The sequence below is a fragment of the Chiloscyllium plagiosum genome, unplaced genomic scaffold (genome assembly GCF_037043375.1).
Source record: "Chiloscyllium plagiosum isolate Xiang-an unplaced genomic scaffold, Cpla_swu_hap1 HiC_scaffold_34, whole genome shotgun sequence".
In the NCBI taxonomy this organism is placed as follows: Eukaryota; Metazoa; Chordata; class Chondrichthyes; order Orectolobiformes; family Hemiscylliidae; genus Chiloscyllium; species Chiloscyllium plagiosum.
In genome coordinates, this window is record NW_028270172.1 from 10,640,568 (window position 1) to 10,658,357 (window position 17,790).

Below are 17,790 nucleotides of genomic sequence, written 5' to 3' on the forward strand. Positions count from 1 at the left end.
CACCATATAATAAGATCATCCTGATGATCTAACTGAGACAGCATTCCTGCTTCCTCTCCCTTTGATCCCTCCTACTTGGAAACATTCAATGTTTCACCCGCAATTGCTATCTGCGGCAGAAAATTCCACTGACTCAGCCCCCTCTGGGTGAAGAACATTCTCCTCATCTGAGTTTGAAATGACCAAACCTGTATCCTCAGACTGTGACTCCTGATTGTGGACTCCCAGGTCTTTGCGAATATCCTTCCTGTGTTGACCGTGTTAAACCGAGCCACATCACTTTGTCAATTATCTTGCATATACAAGCCTATGTATTGAGGGTCTAACTTGATCCAAACAACAAGTGTAGACCTTCAACTTTAGACAGGGGCATAATTTTTTAGATTAGATTGCTTAGTGTGGAAACAGGCCCTTCGGCCCAACAATTCCACACCGACCCGCCGAAGTGCAAACCATCCAGACCCATTCCCCTACATTTACCCCTTCACCTAACACTACGGGCAATTTAACTTGGCCAATTCACCTAACCTGCATGTTTTTGGACTGGGGGAGGAAACCAGAGCACCCGGAGGAAACCCACACAGACATGGGGAGAATGTGCAAACTCCACACAGACAGTCGCCTGAGGCGGGAATTGAACCCAGGTCTCTGGTGCTGTGTGGCAGCAGTGCTAAGCACCGTGCCGCCCACGTAATGTCGAAGCTAGAATCATTCCTCACTAGGAGGCCATTATCGAGTAAACAAATACATAACTTTAGCTTTGATCAAGTATCCTAGGATTGGTTACTTACACACATCACTGTTCTCTCTCTTTGGTTGCCTTGAAGACAGAGGTCCAATGGTTTTATGTGTAACAAATTACATAATGCATTTTAGGAATTAGCCTTCACTAAATAACTTTTAGAACTGGACATATCAGATATTCTTTGAGAGGGCTAATTACAGGATAATGTGCAAAAATTCAGAGGATTCAGAGGAGATTGGAAAGAATGATTCCCTGGTTGAGGAACTTGCAACACATGGATAAACGGGACAAGCTGGGACTGTTTTCTAGGAGCGGAGAAGGTCTTCCAGTCATGACGGGTTTGGACAGAGTAGAGAGGACTAAAACCTGTTTCCATTGGGAGAAAGATTGAGAAACAGAGGACAACAATTTCAGGTTGTTGACAAAAGAAGCCCAGCAATAGCAGGAAAGATGTGAAATAAACTCAGCAAGGGGAGGGATGGCCACAGGGTATTATTGTGAGATTGTTAATCCCAAGATCCGAGCAATGCTCTGCATGTCCAGGTTCACATCCTGCCATGGTAGAATTGGAATTCAATACAAATCTGCAATTAAGAGTCTAATGATGATCATGAAAAAGCTGTCAATTGTTGGAATGTCCTGAATGCCATTTAAGGAAGGAAACTGCCATCCTTACCTGGTCTGGACGACAGCAATGTGGTTGACTCTGAACTGACCTCTGGGCAATTAGGGATGGGTAATAAATGCTGACCTTGCCAGAGACACCCACATCCCATGAGTGAATAAAACACATGGGGTGGCACGGTGGCTCAGTGGTTAGCACTGCTGCCACACAGCGTCAGGGACCTGGGTTCAATTCCCGCCTCGGGCAACTGTCTGTGTGGAGTTTGCACATTCGCCCCGTTTCCTCCAGGTCCTCTGGTTTCCTCCCACAATCCAAAGATGTGCAGGTAAGGTGAATTGGCCTTGCAAAATTGCCCACAGTGTTAGGTGAATTAGTCAGGGGTAAATGTAGGGGAATGGGTCTGGGTGGTTTGCTCTTCAGAGGGTCTGTGTGGACCTGTTGGGCCAAAGGGCCTTTTTCCACACTGTAGGTAATCTAATCTATCTAAAAAAAGGACTGGCAGTATCTGTGGAGAGAGAACCAGAGTTAAAGTGTCAAGTCCAGTATGACTCTCCTTCATAACGATTCCAAAGCACACTCAGAAATACAGAGTTCTGAAGAAGGGTCACTGGACTGAAAGAATTATCTCTGTTTCCCTCTCCACAGACCCTGCCAAACCTGCTGATTTTATTCTCTGTGTTTGTCTCAGAGTTCCAGCCTTCACAGTATTTGACCTTTATTGAGTACTTTTATTACATGAGGATAGAACGGACACTGTAGGCAAATGTGGTCCTCATTTTAATCAGCTGAAAGAAAATGCTTGGGAAACATTTGAAATGACAACTATCAAAGTGCCAACAGGATTAATCAACTCTTTGAGCATGCTCCATGTTCCACGTTGATCCTGGCTGATTCAGCCTTCACTCCGTTTCCTGTCCATTCTCCATTTCAGGTAAGGTGAATTGGCCTTGCAAAATTGCCCACAGTGTTAGGTGAATTAGTCAGGGGTAAATGTAGGGGAATGGGTCTGGGTGGTTTGCTCTTCAGAGGGTCTGTGTGGACCTGTTGGGCCAAAGGGCCTTTTTCCACACTGTAGGTAATCTAATCTATCTAAAAAAAGGACTGGCAGTATCTGTGGAGAGAGAACCAGAGTTAAAGTGTCAAGTCCAGTATGACTCTCCTTCATAACGATTCCAAAGCACACTCAGAAATACAGAGTTCTGAAGAAGGGTCACTGGACTGAAAGAATTATCTCTGTTTCCCTCTCCACAGACCCTGCCAAACCTGCTGATTTTATTCTCTGTGTTTGTCTCAGAGTTCCAGCCTTCACAGTATTTGACCTTTATTGAGTACTTTTATTACATGAGGATAGAACGGACACTGTAGGCAAATGTGGTCCTCATTTTAATCAGCTGAAAGAAAATGCTTGGGAAACATTTGAAATGACAACTATCAAAGTGCCAACAGGATTAATCAACTCTTTGAGCATGCTCCATGTTCCACGTTGATCCTGGCTGATTCAGCCTTCACTCCGTTTCCTGTCCATTCTCCATTTCTCTCAATTCCCTGAGACACTAAAATTCTGTCTGTCCCAGCCTTAAAGCTATTAGACAATGGAGCCTCCATAATTCTCTGGGTGGAGAGTTCCATTTACAACACCTTGAGTGAAAATTCTTCCTTTTGTCTGAGTCCTAATGGATTGACCCCTTCGATCCTAACCAGGAATTGCGGCATGTCCATACACACCTTCACTGATTTTTACAGATGCATGATAGAAAACATTCCACTCGGGTGCATAATGGTCTGGTCCAGCAGCTGCACTGCCCATGGCTATGGGAAACTAGAGAAAGTTGTGTGCATGGCCCAGATCATCACAGAAGCCAAGTCTCCGTCCATGGGCTCCACTTACACTTGCTGTTGCCGTGGAAAGGCTGCCAACATCATCAAAGACCCCTCCCACCCTGGCAACGCTCTTTTTCAACCTCTTCCATCAGGCAGCAGATACAGAAGCTTGAACACCCGCGCCAACAGGTTCAGGAACAGCTTCTTCCCCGCTGTTACTAGACTGCTGCATGGACTCTCTACCTTCAAAATAATGTTGATCTTGTTAATGATGCACCTTCTGTGCAGACATAACCTTGTATACCTCACTCGGTCTAAGCACCCTATGATCTGTATGTCCTTGTTTGCTTTAATCTGTCTTAACTGCTTGCAAAACAAAGCTTTTCACTGTATTTAGGTACACGCGACTACAATAAAACAAATCAAATTAAATGTCTAACCACCTTATCCTAACTCTGTGTCTCTGTGTTTTAGACTTGCCTAGCCAGAAGCTAACAGTGTCATCCTGCTGTGCCCCTTCACAATTTACCTTGAAGATTGAAGATCCTCGGAACTCCAGACAGGATTAGCCCGATTTACTCAGGGACCTTTCTCTGTGAGCCGTGCCCTTAAGTCATTCCGAGCTATCAAAGCCACACACTCCTTTGAAGCAACACCACTTCAGCTGGAAATAAGTGTGACTGATAAATCAAACACCAGCGCTTGGAGCTAGTTTCAAAATATTAACATATTTGTTGGATCTGCCCACCCCCCATCCCCCCAATCACCTCAATTCTGCTTCGTCCTGTTCAAAGTGTGGTAACCCTCCGATTTAGTCCCTACCCAAACATCCTGTCATTTGGAAGCTTCGAAAGCTAGTGCTTCCAAAAAAAACCTGTTGGACCATAACCTGGTTTTGTGTGATTTTTTTTAACTTTCTGAGAGGTTATTTGAATACTCTGCAGTACCATAGTGTTTTTTAATCAAAGTGGGAATCTTGCATTAATTAGTCATGCATGCTCAAGGTAGCGGTCCTTCATTAAATATTTACTTTATTGAGTTTGCGATTTAATGCTTTCAATACTTTGATGTTTAATCTTTGAAGAAAACAATTATGGAAATGATTATAGCAGTAACTTGCAGAGTTTTATCCAAACTTGTAACCAGTTTGAGTTCTGAGGACGCAACCAAGTTACCTCACCGCTCAAATTCCACCCCCTCCCCCCTCGCCCCATTGTTTTAGACATATCTGTTTATCACTTTCCAGTGTAGACCTTTTCAAAATGTAACACTAACGCTGAGTGTTCGCTGCAGGGAGACCCGTCCGTCCCCATTTGGATCTGATCACTACCTGATCAGCAACGTGTTACACCAGCCAGCACATCCTGAGGTCACGCCTGAACTGAGACCTTTCATTCCAGACCTAGTGACACTACCAGCATGCCACAAAAGCCCTTATAGGCACCACTGAGTTCTGCCCGATCTTTAATGGGTATACAAAGGAATTGGTCCAAAGAGGGTTCTTACCCCTCCCACAGCATTGGGCACTGTCATTCCATCGACTATAATCTCGAGCCTGACTTTCCCTTTTGCTCAGGTCTGTGTAAGAATGTGAACATATGCAAACACTCTGCCCATCTCCCTCCCAGCCTCCTCAATTCACATTTGAGTGACTCTTTACAGATGCTCTCCCATTGATGTATTTGGAGGTGGGGGCCATATCGAATAGAGTGGGTGGCATTCTGCCCAGCCCAGCCTGCCCAGTGTATTTCAGGGGTAGGGTGGGTTAGTACTGGGTGTAAGGCATCAGGCAAGCCTTCCCATCCTCAGGCCTATTGAGATGATTAAGGTGAGGAGATCAACACAGGCCGCTGGTGGGCAGGAAGCAGGGGATCCATGTGCCAACTGGGGACACCCTTCAAAGGCTGGAACCACTCTTGATGCCTCACTTTCCCCCCAGCCTCTCGAACGCAGCTCCCCATCACTGGGATGCTCACTGTGAATTGTTTTGCTTTACTCACATTCATTTCTTCCTCAGAACTCCTTATGGTCATTGTTAATTAGAATTAGAATCCCTACAGGTGAAAACAGGCCCTTCAGCCCAGCAAGTCCACACCGGCCTTTCCATCCACCCAAACCCACCCCCCTCCCCTATTACTCTAACATTTCCCCTAACTAATGCACCTAGCCTACATATCTCTGAATCCCCTAACCTGCACATCTTTGGGTTGTGGGAGGAAACCCACGCATACAGGGGAAAAATGTGCAAACTCCACATAAACAGTCGTTCGAGGCTGGAATTGAACCCGGGTCCCTGGTGCTGTGAGGCAGCAGTGCTAACCACTGTGCCACCACAGCTTTCGACCAATCATATTCTCTTTTGAAAAATTCATTCACAGGACATCGATGTCATTGGTAAGGCCAGGGCTTACTGCCTGTCCCTAACTGCCCAGGGGGTAGTTGTGACTCAGTCACATTGGGTTTGGAGTCACATGTAGGCTAGACCAGGTAAGGATGGCAGATTTCCTTCCCTAAAGGACATTAGTGAACCATCTACCAGGCCCACTGTCAAGGAAAGGCTGCCAGCATTCTCAAAGATCGATCCCACCCTGGCAATGTTTATCCACAACCTCTATCATTGGGGAGAAGGTACAGAAGCCTGAACACATGCACCAGCCGGTTTCAAAACAGTTTCTACCCTACTGTTGTTCGAATACTGAATGGACACTCAAACTCTTAACATTCGCCTGTACCTGTGTTTTTGGTTTTGCCGCTGTTTACCTATTATTTACTTATCTATGCTATTTAACTCTGATCTACTCGTATTGCTCGCAACACAAAGCTTTTCACTGTGCCTCGGTACACGTGATAATAAATTCAATTCAAATGTTTTTTTTTCCGACAATTGATAATGGCTACGTTGCTGTTGAGACTTATAAGCCCAGATTTTTATTGAATTCAAATTCCACCGTCTGTCACGGCAGGATTTGAATCTGGGCCCCCGGAACATCACCTGCATCTCTGGATTAATAGCCTAGTGGCAATATCCATCATGACAGCTCTCCACAATGGGACCTCCAACTGTTGTGTAGACCTTTAGGGTTTGGCCTCAACAGTGACTGCTGGAACCAGATGTCAATGTGATGGCAGACAGAGTGGGTCCCCCTGGTGGTACCACACCAGAGGGTTAGCACTCGAGACTCTCCTCTCCACCTACCTAGCCTCAGGCTACTCAGAATGGCAACCCCTCATCTCAGTCACGCCATCTTCTGCTGTGGACTTTTTGAAGCCACTGAGAAGATGTGTCGAGTTGAAGATGTCTTCATTCCCCCTCTTGCTGTTCGTCCCAAACTGCAGGATCTCTGGGTGGATCTCCAGGCTTGGCCGCTGTTATATCCCGACCAAAACCCGACGCGGTCACTTTTGGGGAAAATTGTTCCCAGGTGAATGTGTGGGGGTTGGGGTGTCACAGCCCTGATCTGATCCCAACATTGGGGTTTTGAACCCAAAAGCTAAAATCCTGCCCTGGGTGTCTTGATGAGGAGAAAGTGATGCCTCACTTCATTCTCATCTCTCTTGCAGACTCTCCAAAGATCACTGATCAATTCTATGATTGATAATGAGCACAAGCGGCTCTGTGGTTGGAGATGTGAAGGCTGGGCCTGACAGACCCTTCACTAAGACAGAGGGAGCCAGGTCTCAGACAAGAAGGTTGGAGTTTGATTCTCACTTACATGCTTGAAGTTCCTGAACGGTACAAACTGGACAATGTCTCGCAGAACAGGCTCTCCTTTCGGGGAGCGGAGAATCCCGTCATCTCCATCCAGCATCTGCATGTCACTGAAATCGGCGTTGCCCACTCCCACGATGATCACTGACATGGGAAGGTGGGAGGCATGGACAATGGCATCCCTGGTGTCAGCCATATCCGTGATGACTCCATCCGTCAGGATCAGGAGGATGAAGTATTGCTGTCAAACAGAGGAGGCGTATTTAGAATCATCCAACAATACTGCACTGAACGCCGCTCGGCCCATCATGACTATACTGGCACTTTGCCTAATGAATCCAATTCCCCTCAGTTTATCAAATGCCCTGCAAAATAAACAGGACAATGTACAATATAGAATGTGTCCCTCCTTTACACAACAGTGGATAGAGTTGCGTACAATATAAATTGTTGTTTCCCCCTTTACACTGGTATTTCTTCCGAATGTCCTGATGACCATAAGATGAAAAGCTTAGACAAAATGTCTCTTTTCTTTTCCATCAATATTTGCTGCATGAAGAGGGAGCTACGTTAACTGGAACAGGGATGATGGTACCAAAATGTGATTGTTAAAGGGCCATACATTTGCCCCCCACCCCCAGAGAGTCAGGGCAGGATTATGAACCAGCTGTGGGCAAAGGGAGAAGGTAGACCCACCCTACCTCCGCACCCCCCTCCCCTCCCCCGGGCGTGTCTTCTGTAGCTGACTGCTTGCTCCCCCAAGTGTTGCCCACGGCGACCACTCACTGTCGCTTCCTTGGTGTGCATTTCCTCAGACGCTGAGCTGGCCACTTTCTGGATAATTGGGGCAATGTTTGTTGGTCCGTAAAGTTGGATTTTCGGAAGGCACTTCTGATAAGCTTCTACAACTCCTTGTATACCTTGTGGAAAAGCAGTTAGGAAGGAGAATGAGCAGGATGCAAAAAGCTTTTGGTGTAATATTCTACCCCCCACTTACCTTTCTTTCTGTCTTCTCTCAAGGAATGTTTGTGTTGCTGGCAAGGCTCACGTTTATTTCCCATTCCTAAGTGCCCTGGACCTGACAGGCTTACTGGGACATCTCAGAGAGTAGTCATCGAGATGTACAGCTCTTTCAGACCTTTCCGTCCAACTCGTCCATGCCAACCAGATATCCTAACCTAACCTAGTCCCATTTGCCAGCACTTGGCCCATATCCCTCCAAACCCTTCCTATTCATATACCCATCCAGATGTCTTTTAAATGTTGCAATTGTACCAGCCTCCACCACTTCCTCTGGCAGCTCATTCCATACACATACCACCCTCTGAGTGAAAAAGTTGCCCCTGAGGTCCCTTTTATATCTTTCCCCTCTCACCCTAAACCTATGCCCTCTAGCTCTGGACTCCCCCACCCCAGGGAAAGACTTTGTCTATTTACCCTATCCATGCCCCTCATGATTTTATAAACCTCTATAAGGTCACCCCTCAGTCTCCAACACTCCAGGTAGTTAAGAGTCAAAGTCATGTGTAGTCCAGAACAGGTAAGGATGGTAGATTTCCTTCCCTGAAGCACATTAGTGAATCAGATAGAGTTTTACAACCATGCATGGTGGTTGCCATAGTTACCATGATTGAGTATTAGTTTATATTATTTTATATTACAAATTGATTAATTAAGTTTAAGTTCCACTAGCAGCCATGGTTGGTTTTGAGCTCATGATGTCAGTAACTTTCCTCAAAATCAGCTTGAACCCTTAGTTTTAAGTATTGAGGGTGGGATTATGTTTTCAGAAAACCCAGAACCCACAATGTCTTGGATGAATTGCACAGTCGGCACATGATGAGTTAAAAACAGCTTTAAGGTCAGGAATAAAAAGAGAGAACTGCAGATGCAGGGAATCAGAAACAAAACCAGAAATTGCTGGAAAAGCTCAGGCGGTCTGGCAGCATCTGTGGAGAGAAGTCAGAGTTAACATTATGGGTTGAGTGACCCTCCCTCTGAGATGCTGCCAGACCTGCTGAGCTTTTCCAGCAATTTCCATTTTGTCTTCGAGTTCAGGGATGTTTTGTAAAGGAAGCGAAGCTGAAGGGATTGGGAAAGTCTGTCGTCCGTATCTGTAGAGTTTAGGATATAGCATTTACAAAGCAAGAAAAGCTTGAGTGGTTGGTGGTAATTGGAAGAGACTGACAAACGTGGGAATATTCTTGGTTCCATGTTCTCTGATATCGACTCTGGGTGTTTTTCTCACGTCTTGTAAATTTGCGATAATATGCATGGAATGCAGAGGTCAGAGGTCGAATCAGCATTAGCATTTTGAGCAAACCACTGACTGCTAACCTCCAGCCAGGTAGGAGAAGCTCAGAACCTGAAGACTTACTCAGTACAAAGGAGTTAAACAAATGGGCTCATGCTGTATGCTTTAATTCTATTGGACTGTGTGACATGAGATCGTTGAAAACAAAGAATTCTTCCTGCAGTTGTTTTGGCTGTATTTGAAGTAATTGTGGAAAAATAACCGGAAAGACAGCTCAACCTTAGGATATAGAATGGGAATTCTATCCAATGTTGTGAACATTTAGGATGAACATTGTCCAAACCGAGACTCGCACCTGATGTGGAAATACATCACTGTACCTGCACTGGTGCTGGGTCAACACCCTGGCACTACGCACCCCGTTGCACAGTCTGTCCCTACACCCTTGCCATCGCCCAGTATCTGTCCCTACACCCTCCCCATTGCACAGTGTCTGTCCCTACACCCTCCCCATTGCATAGTGTCTGTCCCTACACCCTCCCCATCACCCACGATCTGTCCCTACACCCTCCGCATCGCACAGTGTCTGTCCCTACACCCTCCCCATCGCACAGTGTCTGTCCCTACACCCTCCCCATCGCCCAGCGTCTCTCCCTACACCCTCCCCATCTCACTGTCTCTCCCTACACCCTCCCCCTCGCCCAGTATCCGTCCCTACACCCTCCCCATCGCCCAGTATCTGTCCCTACACCCTCCCCATCGCCCAGTATCTGTCCCTACAACCTCCCCCTCACCCAGTATCTGTCCCTACACCCTCCCCCTCGCCCAGTATCTGTCCCTACACCCTTCCCATCTCACTGTCTCTCCCTACACCCTCGCCATCTCACTGTCTCTCCCTACACCCTCCCCCTCGCCCAGTATCTGTCCCTACACCCTCCCCATCACCCAGTATCTGTCCCTACACCCTCCTCCTCGCCCAGTATCTGTCCCTATACCCGCCCCATCGCATTGTCTGTCCCTACACCCTCGCCATCGCCCAGTATCTGTCCCTACACCCTCCCCATTGCACAGTGTCTGTCCCTACACCCTCCCCATCGCCCAGCGTCTCTCCCTACACCCTCCCCATCTCACTGTCTCTCCCTACACCCTCCCCCTCGCCCAGTATCCGTCCCTACACCCTCCCCATCGCCCAGTATCTGTCCCTACACCCTCCCCATCGCCCAGTATCTGTCCCTACAACCTCCCCCTCACCCAGTATCTGTCCCTACACCCTCCCCCTCGCCCAGTATCTGTCCCTACACCCTTCCCATCTCACTGTCTCTCCCTACACCCTCGCCATCTCACTGTCTCTCCCTACACCCTCCCCCTCGCCCAGTATCTGTCCCTACACCCTCCCCATCACCCAGTATCTGTCCCTACACCCTCCTCCTCGCCCAGTATCTGTCCCTATACCCGCCCCATCGCATTGTCTGTCCCTACACCCTCGCCATCGCCCAGTATCTGTCCCTACACCCTCCCCATTGCACAGTGTCTGTCCCTACACCCTCCCCATCACCCATGATCTGTCCCTACACCCTCGCCATCGCACAGTGTCTGTCCCTACACCCTCCCCATCACCCATGATCTGTCCCTACACCCTCCCCATCGCACAGTGTCTGTCCCTACACCCTCCCCATCGCCCAGCGTCTCTCCCTACACCCTCCCCATCTCACTGTCTCTCCCTACACGCTCCCCCTCACCCAGTATCCATCCCTACACCCTCCCCATCGCCCAGTATCTGTCCCTACACCCTCCCCATCGCCCAGTATCTGTCCCTACAACCTCCCCCTCACCCAGTATCTGTCCCTACACCCTCCCCCTCGCCCAGTATCTGTCCCTACACCCTTCTCATCTCACTGTCTCTCCCTACACCCTCCCCATCTCACTGTCTCTCCCTACACCCTCCCCATCGCCCAGTATCTGTCCCTACACCCTCCTCCTCGCCCAGTATCTGTCCCTATACCCGCCCCATCGCATTGTCTGTCCCTACACCCTCCCCATCGCCCAGTATCTGTCCCTACACCCGCCCCATCGCACAGTGTCTGTCCCTACACCCGCCCCATCGCACAGTGTCTGTCCCTACACCCTCCCCATCGCACAGTGTCTGTCCCTACACGCTCCCCATTGCCCAGTGTCTCTCTCTACACCCTCCCCATCACATTGTGTCTGTCCCTACACCCGCCCCATCGCACAGTGTCTGTCCCTGCACCCTCCCCATCGCACAGTGTCTTTCCCTACACCCTCCCCATCGCCTAGTGTCGGTCCCTACAACCTCTCCATCACATTGTCTCTCCCTACACCCTCCCCATCGCACTGTGTCTGTCCCTACACCCTCCCCATTGCCTAGTGTCGGTCCCTACAACCTCTCCATCACTGTCTCTCCCTACACCCTCCACATTGCACTATGTCTGTTCCTACACCCTCCCCATTGCACTGTCTGTCCCTACACCCTCCCCATCACACTGTGTCTGTCCCTACACCCTCACCATCGCACAGTGTCTGTCCCTACACCCTCCCCATCGCGCAGTGTCTGTCCCTACACCCTCCCCATCGCAGTGTCTGTCCCTACACCCTCTCCATCACACTGTGTCTGTCCCTACACCCTCCCTGTGGGACTTAGCGTGATCTTACATCCCATGGACTGCAGATGTTGAAGTGTGCAGCTTACCACCACTATGTCCAGGGCAATTAGGGATGAGCAGCAAATTACATTACATTACAGTGTGGAAACAGGCCCTTCTGCCCAACAAGTCCACACCGACCCGCCAAAGCACAACCCACCCATACCCCTACATTTACCCCTTACCTAACACTACGGGCAATTTAGCATGGCCAATTCACCTGACCTGCACATCTTTGGACTGTGGGAGGAAACCGGAGCACCCGGAGAAAACCCACGCAGACACGGGGAGAACGTGCAAACTCCACACAGTCAGTCGCCTGAGGCGGGAATTGAACCCGGGTCTCTGGCGCTGTGAGGCAACAGTGCTAACCACTGTGCTACCGTGCAAATGCCAGTGATGCCCTCATCCCATGAATGTATTAAAACATGACATACATCATCAGCCCAGAGCAGTTGGGTTATTACAGCTCGGAGAAACACTGAAGACATTTCTAAGTCTGTTGGACGGTTCCTCTGTTTTACCTGCACATTCTGGGTTGTCTTCATTAAAGTTGATTGCAAAGTCATGAGACACCTGGAAACGAAGGGACAAAATAATACAATGTTAACCTTGATCAATAGAACCAAAGTCATTGCAGAAACCTTCAGGGTGGAGCGACATGGTCACCACACAACTCCTGTCACAAATGTTGAGATATTCACAGTGGTGAGGCTCTGGGATCTCTGAGGAATGGACTCCATCATCAGTCACCCAGCAAGAAAGGTGTGGTGGGGGAGGACGAAAAGCAGGAGGTTGTATTCAGGTCGTACGTGTCCCTGACAGTTCCAAGTTTCCCCTCGCTTGCATTTATTGCTGGCCCACGGGAGAAGAAGGTGACTTGAAACAGCAACGCGTGCCCCAATGACATAATTGGAAAACAGACAATATGGCGAGAGCTCAGCTGTGCAACCCCCAAACCCTTCCTATCAGACCTGTCCTATGAGGGGAGGGAGAGTGGAATGGACCTGTACGCTTTGGAATTTAGAAAGACAGGTAACTGCATTGAAACATAAGAGATGCAGAGAGAACTGTACAGGAGAGATGGTTTCCCTTCTGGGAGAATATTGGAAGACAGGGCATATTCTCAGAATAATGGGCCACACGCTTAAGATGGAGATAAGGAGCAATTTCTTGTCTCAGAGAGTATTGAGGGTTTACTGGAGTAGTACCTGGAATGAGCTGTTGAGCAAAGGCTGGGCCTGTCTCCTCTGGGGCTTGGATGAGTCAGAGGTGACTGAATGGACCAAAGCAAGATTCTGGATGTGGAAAGGATGTTCACTTATGTGAGGGGAAGTTAGAATTAGGATTATTGATTTAAAAATAAGGGATAGCCCAGTTAAAACAGGGACGAGGAAACAAAATTCTCTGAAAGTTGTAAATGTTTGGAACTGCCTTCCACAAAAGACAGTGGATGCAAAATGTTAAAATATATTCAAGGTAGAGGGAGATGGATTCCTGATGGGCAGGGGTGGTGTGTGGGGGAGGGGGGTGGTGGGGAGGAGGGTGGGTAGAGATTCTCAGGGATATGCAGGGATGTACAGTTGAGGTTAAACTGTGATACAAACAAGGAACGCGCAGCCTTTTGAACTTGCTTTGCCACTCAGTAAGATCATGACTGATCTGAGCTGTCTCTAACCGAAACTCAGATCAGCTGCAATCTTACAGAATGGCAGAGCTAGCTGGAAGGGCTGAGCGGCCTTTTGTTCCTTGTTCATCTGGGAATTATTGTGACAGTAAGGTCTCCAGGTTCCTTCCATTTCTCTCCCACTCTGATATGAACAACAGAAACAACAATATCTGGGCTGGTCTTTCCGTCGGGTAACGGGATGGTTTGGGAACCTCGGCGTGACCCCTGGAGCAATCTCACCCGAGGGGCAGCCTCTGATTGGCCAGCTCTGCAATTAAAGATGGCGGCTGGCCATGCACTCCCACTGCGGGGAGGAGGGCACAGCCGGTGAAGAGGACACTCTGAAAACAAAAACAGAAATTGCTGGAAAATAATCGGTGGAATCGGTGGAGAGAGACAAACAGAATGTTTCAGGGCTATGACGGGTGGCACAGTGGCTCAGTGGTTAGCACTGCTGCCTCACAGCGCCAGGGACCCAGGTTCAATTCCCGTCTCGGGCGACTGTGTGTGTGCATATTCTCCCCGTGTCTGCGGGGTTTCCTCTGGGTGCTCCGGTTTCCTCCCACAATCCAAAAATATGCAGATTAGGTGGGTGAGCTATGCTAACTTGCCCATGGTGTTCAGCGATGTGTAGGTTAGGTGCATTACTTAGGGGTAAATGTAAAGTAATAGGGTAGGGGAATGGGTCTGGGTGGGTTACTCTTCGGACTGCCGGGTGTAGACCTGTTGGGCCAAATGGCCTGTTTCCACACTGTAGGGATTCTATGACCACCCATCAGATCTGGAAAAAATTGGTGAAGTGATAGGTTTTGATCACAGGGGACATGAGACAAGGAAGGTCTGTGGCAGGATAACAGAAGAGGTAATACTCTAGGGCCAGAATGGCAGTGGGGCAAGACACTAAACACTAAGACACTAAGGGTCACTGGACTCGAAGCATGAATCCCACCTTCCCTCCACAGATGCTGCCAGACCTGCCAAGTTTGACAACAATTTCTGTTCTCACTTCAGATTTCCAGCATCAGTAGCCCTTTGCTTTATTTTTCTGCAGTTCATTGCTTTATTTAAAAAGAAGATGAGCCTGGAGAAGGACCGCTGCTGTCCGAAAGCAGAAAATAAGGGAAACTCACAAAAGAAAGGAAGCAAATTGGAGGGGACAGTCTGGAATTGTGGAACTTGAGTCCAGGAGGCAGAAAGTGAAGAGTGAGGTGCTGTTCGCCAGGCCTTCTGTTGAGCCTCACAATAACAATGCAACAGGCCAATAACAGAGAGGTCAGGATGACAGTATGCAGGACGATTGAAAGCATGGTCACTTTGGTGGGATGAACAGGCTTGTGAAGCAGGAGGGGCTTGGCTGGAGACCTCAAATAGGAGGCCGTCATAAAGACCTCCCTCTTCAGTGGTAACGGGGAAGGGATGTCCCCAGCTTTTCTCCTTTCAGGAGTACTGCCAATGGCTGATGTGTTGGCAGGAGCACTGCCAATGGCTGATGGGAGGCAGGAGCACTGCCAATGGCTGATGGGAGGCAGGAGCACTGCCAATGGCTGATGGGATGGCAGGAGCACTGCCAATGGCTGATGGGATGGCAAGAAGCAAATTGGATGTCCAGCGCTGGTCCCCTGGTTTGAGGCTACCTGTGCAATGCCGATGAGTCTCCAACACAATGAGTCTCCATTCGACATTGGGAAAGTTGCTGTGTGATCTTGAAGAAGGGGGCAGTGATAATTCATCAAAGAATTGTCTGCCAACCTCCTCCCTCCACAGAAGGGAGCTGCTCATCCCTCCACGCCCCTGCTCCCCCAAAGGACACCCCTTCCTGAATGCCAATAATAGACAGGATGAGGTTAGTTACAAGAGTTCAAAACACAGCTGGTGCTTTGTATTTTATCATGGAATCCCTGCAGTGTGGAAGCAGCCTATTCAGTCCATTGAGTCCACACCAACCCGCCAAAGAGCATTCATCCAATCACTGTAACCTGCATTTCCCATGGCTGACCCACCTAGCTTACACATCCCAGGACACTATGGGCAACCCACCTAACCTCCATATCTTTGGACTGTGGGAGGAAACCAGAGTACCCAGAGGAAACCCATGGGGAGAACATGCAAACTCCACACAGACAGTTGCTCAAATGTGGAATCAAACCTGGGTCCCTGGTGCTGAGAGTCACCAGTGCTAACCACTGAGCCATCGTGCCGCCCCATCTTCAAGTTAAATTAACATCAGGTTAACAAAGAAACATTCTCTCTGTCTGTCTCTCTCTCTCTCTCACTTAAACACACACACACACACAGAATGCTGGAGAATCCCAGCAGGTCTGGCAGCATCTGTGCAGAGACAATGCTTCAAGTCCGGTGACCATTCTTCAGAACTGGAAGGTGTGGAAAAGTGGTTTCTTTAAACATTTAACAGAGGTGGGGGGGTGAGGGGGGAGGTGAAGTGGAGGCCCAGTGTAAGAGATAAATCTAGAAAGAGAGCTCATAGTTTTAGGATAACGGTAGCAGATATGAGAACTGAGATGAGAAGGAATTACTTTTTTCAAAGGGTGGTGAATCTGTGGAATTCACTCTCCCAGAGTGTGGTGGATGCTAGGACATTGAGTACATTTAAAGAGGGGATGAACTTAACATTAGTTAGTAATGAATCGAAGATTAAATAATTCTTCAGCGGCTGGCATCCCACCATCAATCACCCTTCACTTACAAATGCATAGCCTTTGGCAATGCATGACCTCTCACTGAGTCAGGAATTCCCCATGTTCAATATCCTTGACTTTCATCCTTTTATGTCAGCGAGGGCTCCCTGATTGGGTTTGATTAACAGCCCCAATCATATTGTATGAGGTCCACCTGGGTTACCTCGTTACACCTGCAATTCTTAATACTGCCTGACATGCTGTGCTTTTCCAGCACCGCACTCTCGACTCTGATCTCCAGCATCTGCAGTCCTCACTTTCCCTACCTGACCTCATTACACTCACTACAGAAGGGGAGCAGGTGGGAATGTGGAACTGAGGCCGAGGTAGGATCTGTCATGATTGCATTAAATGGCAGAACAGGCTCAAGGGGCTGAATGGCCTCCTCCTGTTCTTAGTTCTTACATTCGAAGGGGTTACCAATGACGGTGAAAGACAAAATGTGGGTTAATTAAGGTGTGAAAGAGAGAGAATGGGTCTCTCTCTCTCTCTCTCATCATTGCCTTGGATTAGAGAAGGAAGGCCTGACAGCCCAGAAATCCCTCGGGATGTTTGCACTGGATGGAGATTGGCAATACCCACCCAGGGAAACATGGGAAGATTGCTCTGCAAGATCACCCATGTAGGCACCTTGGGACAGTGAACTGTAGTTGACAACCCTCCTTTTTAATTCTATAGTGAGAGTCAGGCAGGGAGCATGAAGGTCAGTAGCAGAGCCAGCTCGTTTCCCCATTATTAGGCGGCATCACGACAGAATGCAACTGGAAGGCAGTTGAACATGGGCAGATGGCCCTGGAAATTGCGTGCATGAGGACGAGGTTGTACTGATAAGTGCTCTGCACCTTTGGGAATATTTGTAATTGGCTTCAGAGCATCCTGGACTGTGGAAGTTTATTCTTAATGCTCCTCTTTCCAGTGGGAATTTCGAATATACCTTGTAAAGACAAAATTCTTGTGTGATTTGCCAGCATGGAAGCAATTTCCTCAAATTGAGAGTCTCACAAATGGACAGGGAGCTTTTTGTAATGTGCAACCTGCTTCACCAGCTAAACTTCCGACAATAACTTGCAGACACTGCAAAATGTATTTTTAAAATGTTCACAAGATGTGGGCGTTACTGGCTGGGCCATCATTTATTGCCCATCCTTAGTAAGTGAGTCAGTCTCCTCTTCCTTGAGAAAACATGATCAAATAAAACATTCCTCTTGTCAAAAAAAACCCAGCAATCAGCTTTCAGTTTGGTGTATGATGCTCATGACAACTTGCATTTATATATTAGCTTTAACAGAGTAAATCATCCCAAAGTGCTTCACAGGAACATTATCCAAGCGGACTGTAACACTGTGTCACATCAGGAGATCAGGAATTACACAGAACATTTTCCTCATTCCTGTATGGTCATGATTCAAAGGCTGACAAAGAGATAAGTCTCCGCCAGGCTTCATACTGAAGAGCCTGACAAGGATATGGGTCTAAAACCATAGAATCCCTGTAATGTGGAAACAGAATATTCAGCCCATATTGACCCTCTGAAGAGCATCCTACCCAGACACACCCTCTACCGTATCCCCATATTTCTCATGACCAATCCACCTTGCCTACACATCCCTG

At 48.2% G+C, this 17,790-nt stretch overlaps 1 protein-coding gene across 2 annotated transcripts in view; it reads right to left on the reverse strand.

Moving 5' to 3' along the window:
• cpne4b (copine IVb) overlaps nucleotides 1-17,790 on the reverse strand; it is a 383,963-nt gene that overhangs the window by 11,888 nt on the left and 354,285 nt on the right. For both annotated transcript variants that reach the window (XM_087978484.1, XM_043719590.2), the window contains 3 exons: nucleotides 12,339-12,390; nucleotides 7,687-7,820; nucleotides 6,905-7,141 (listed from right to left, as the gene is read on the reverse strand). In XM_087978484.1, the coding sequence (XP_087834610.1) occupies nucleotides 6,905-7,141; nucleotides 7,687-7,820; nucleotides 12,339-12,390 (423 nt within the window). The remainder of the gene's footprint in view (nucleotides 1-6,904; nucleotides 7,142-7,686; nucleotides 7,821-12,338; nucleotides 12,391-17,790) is intronic.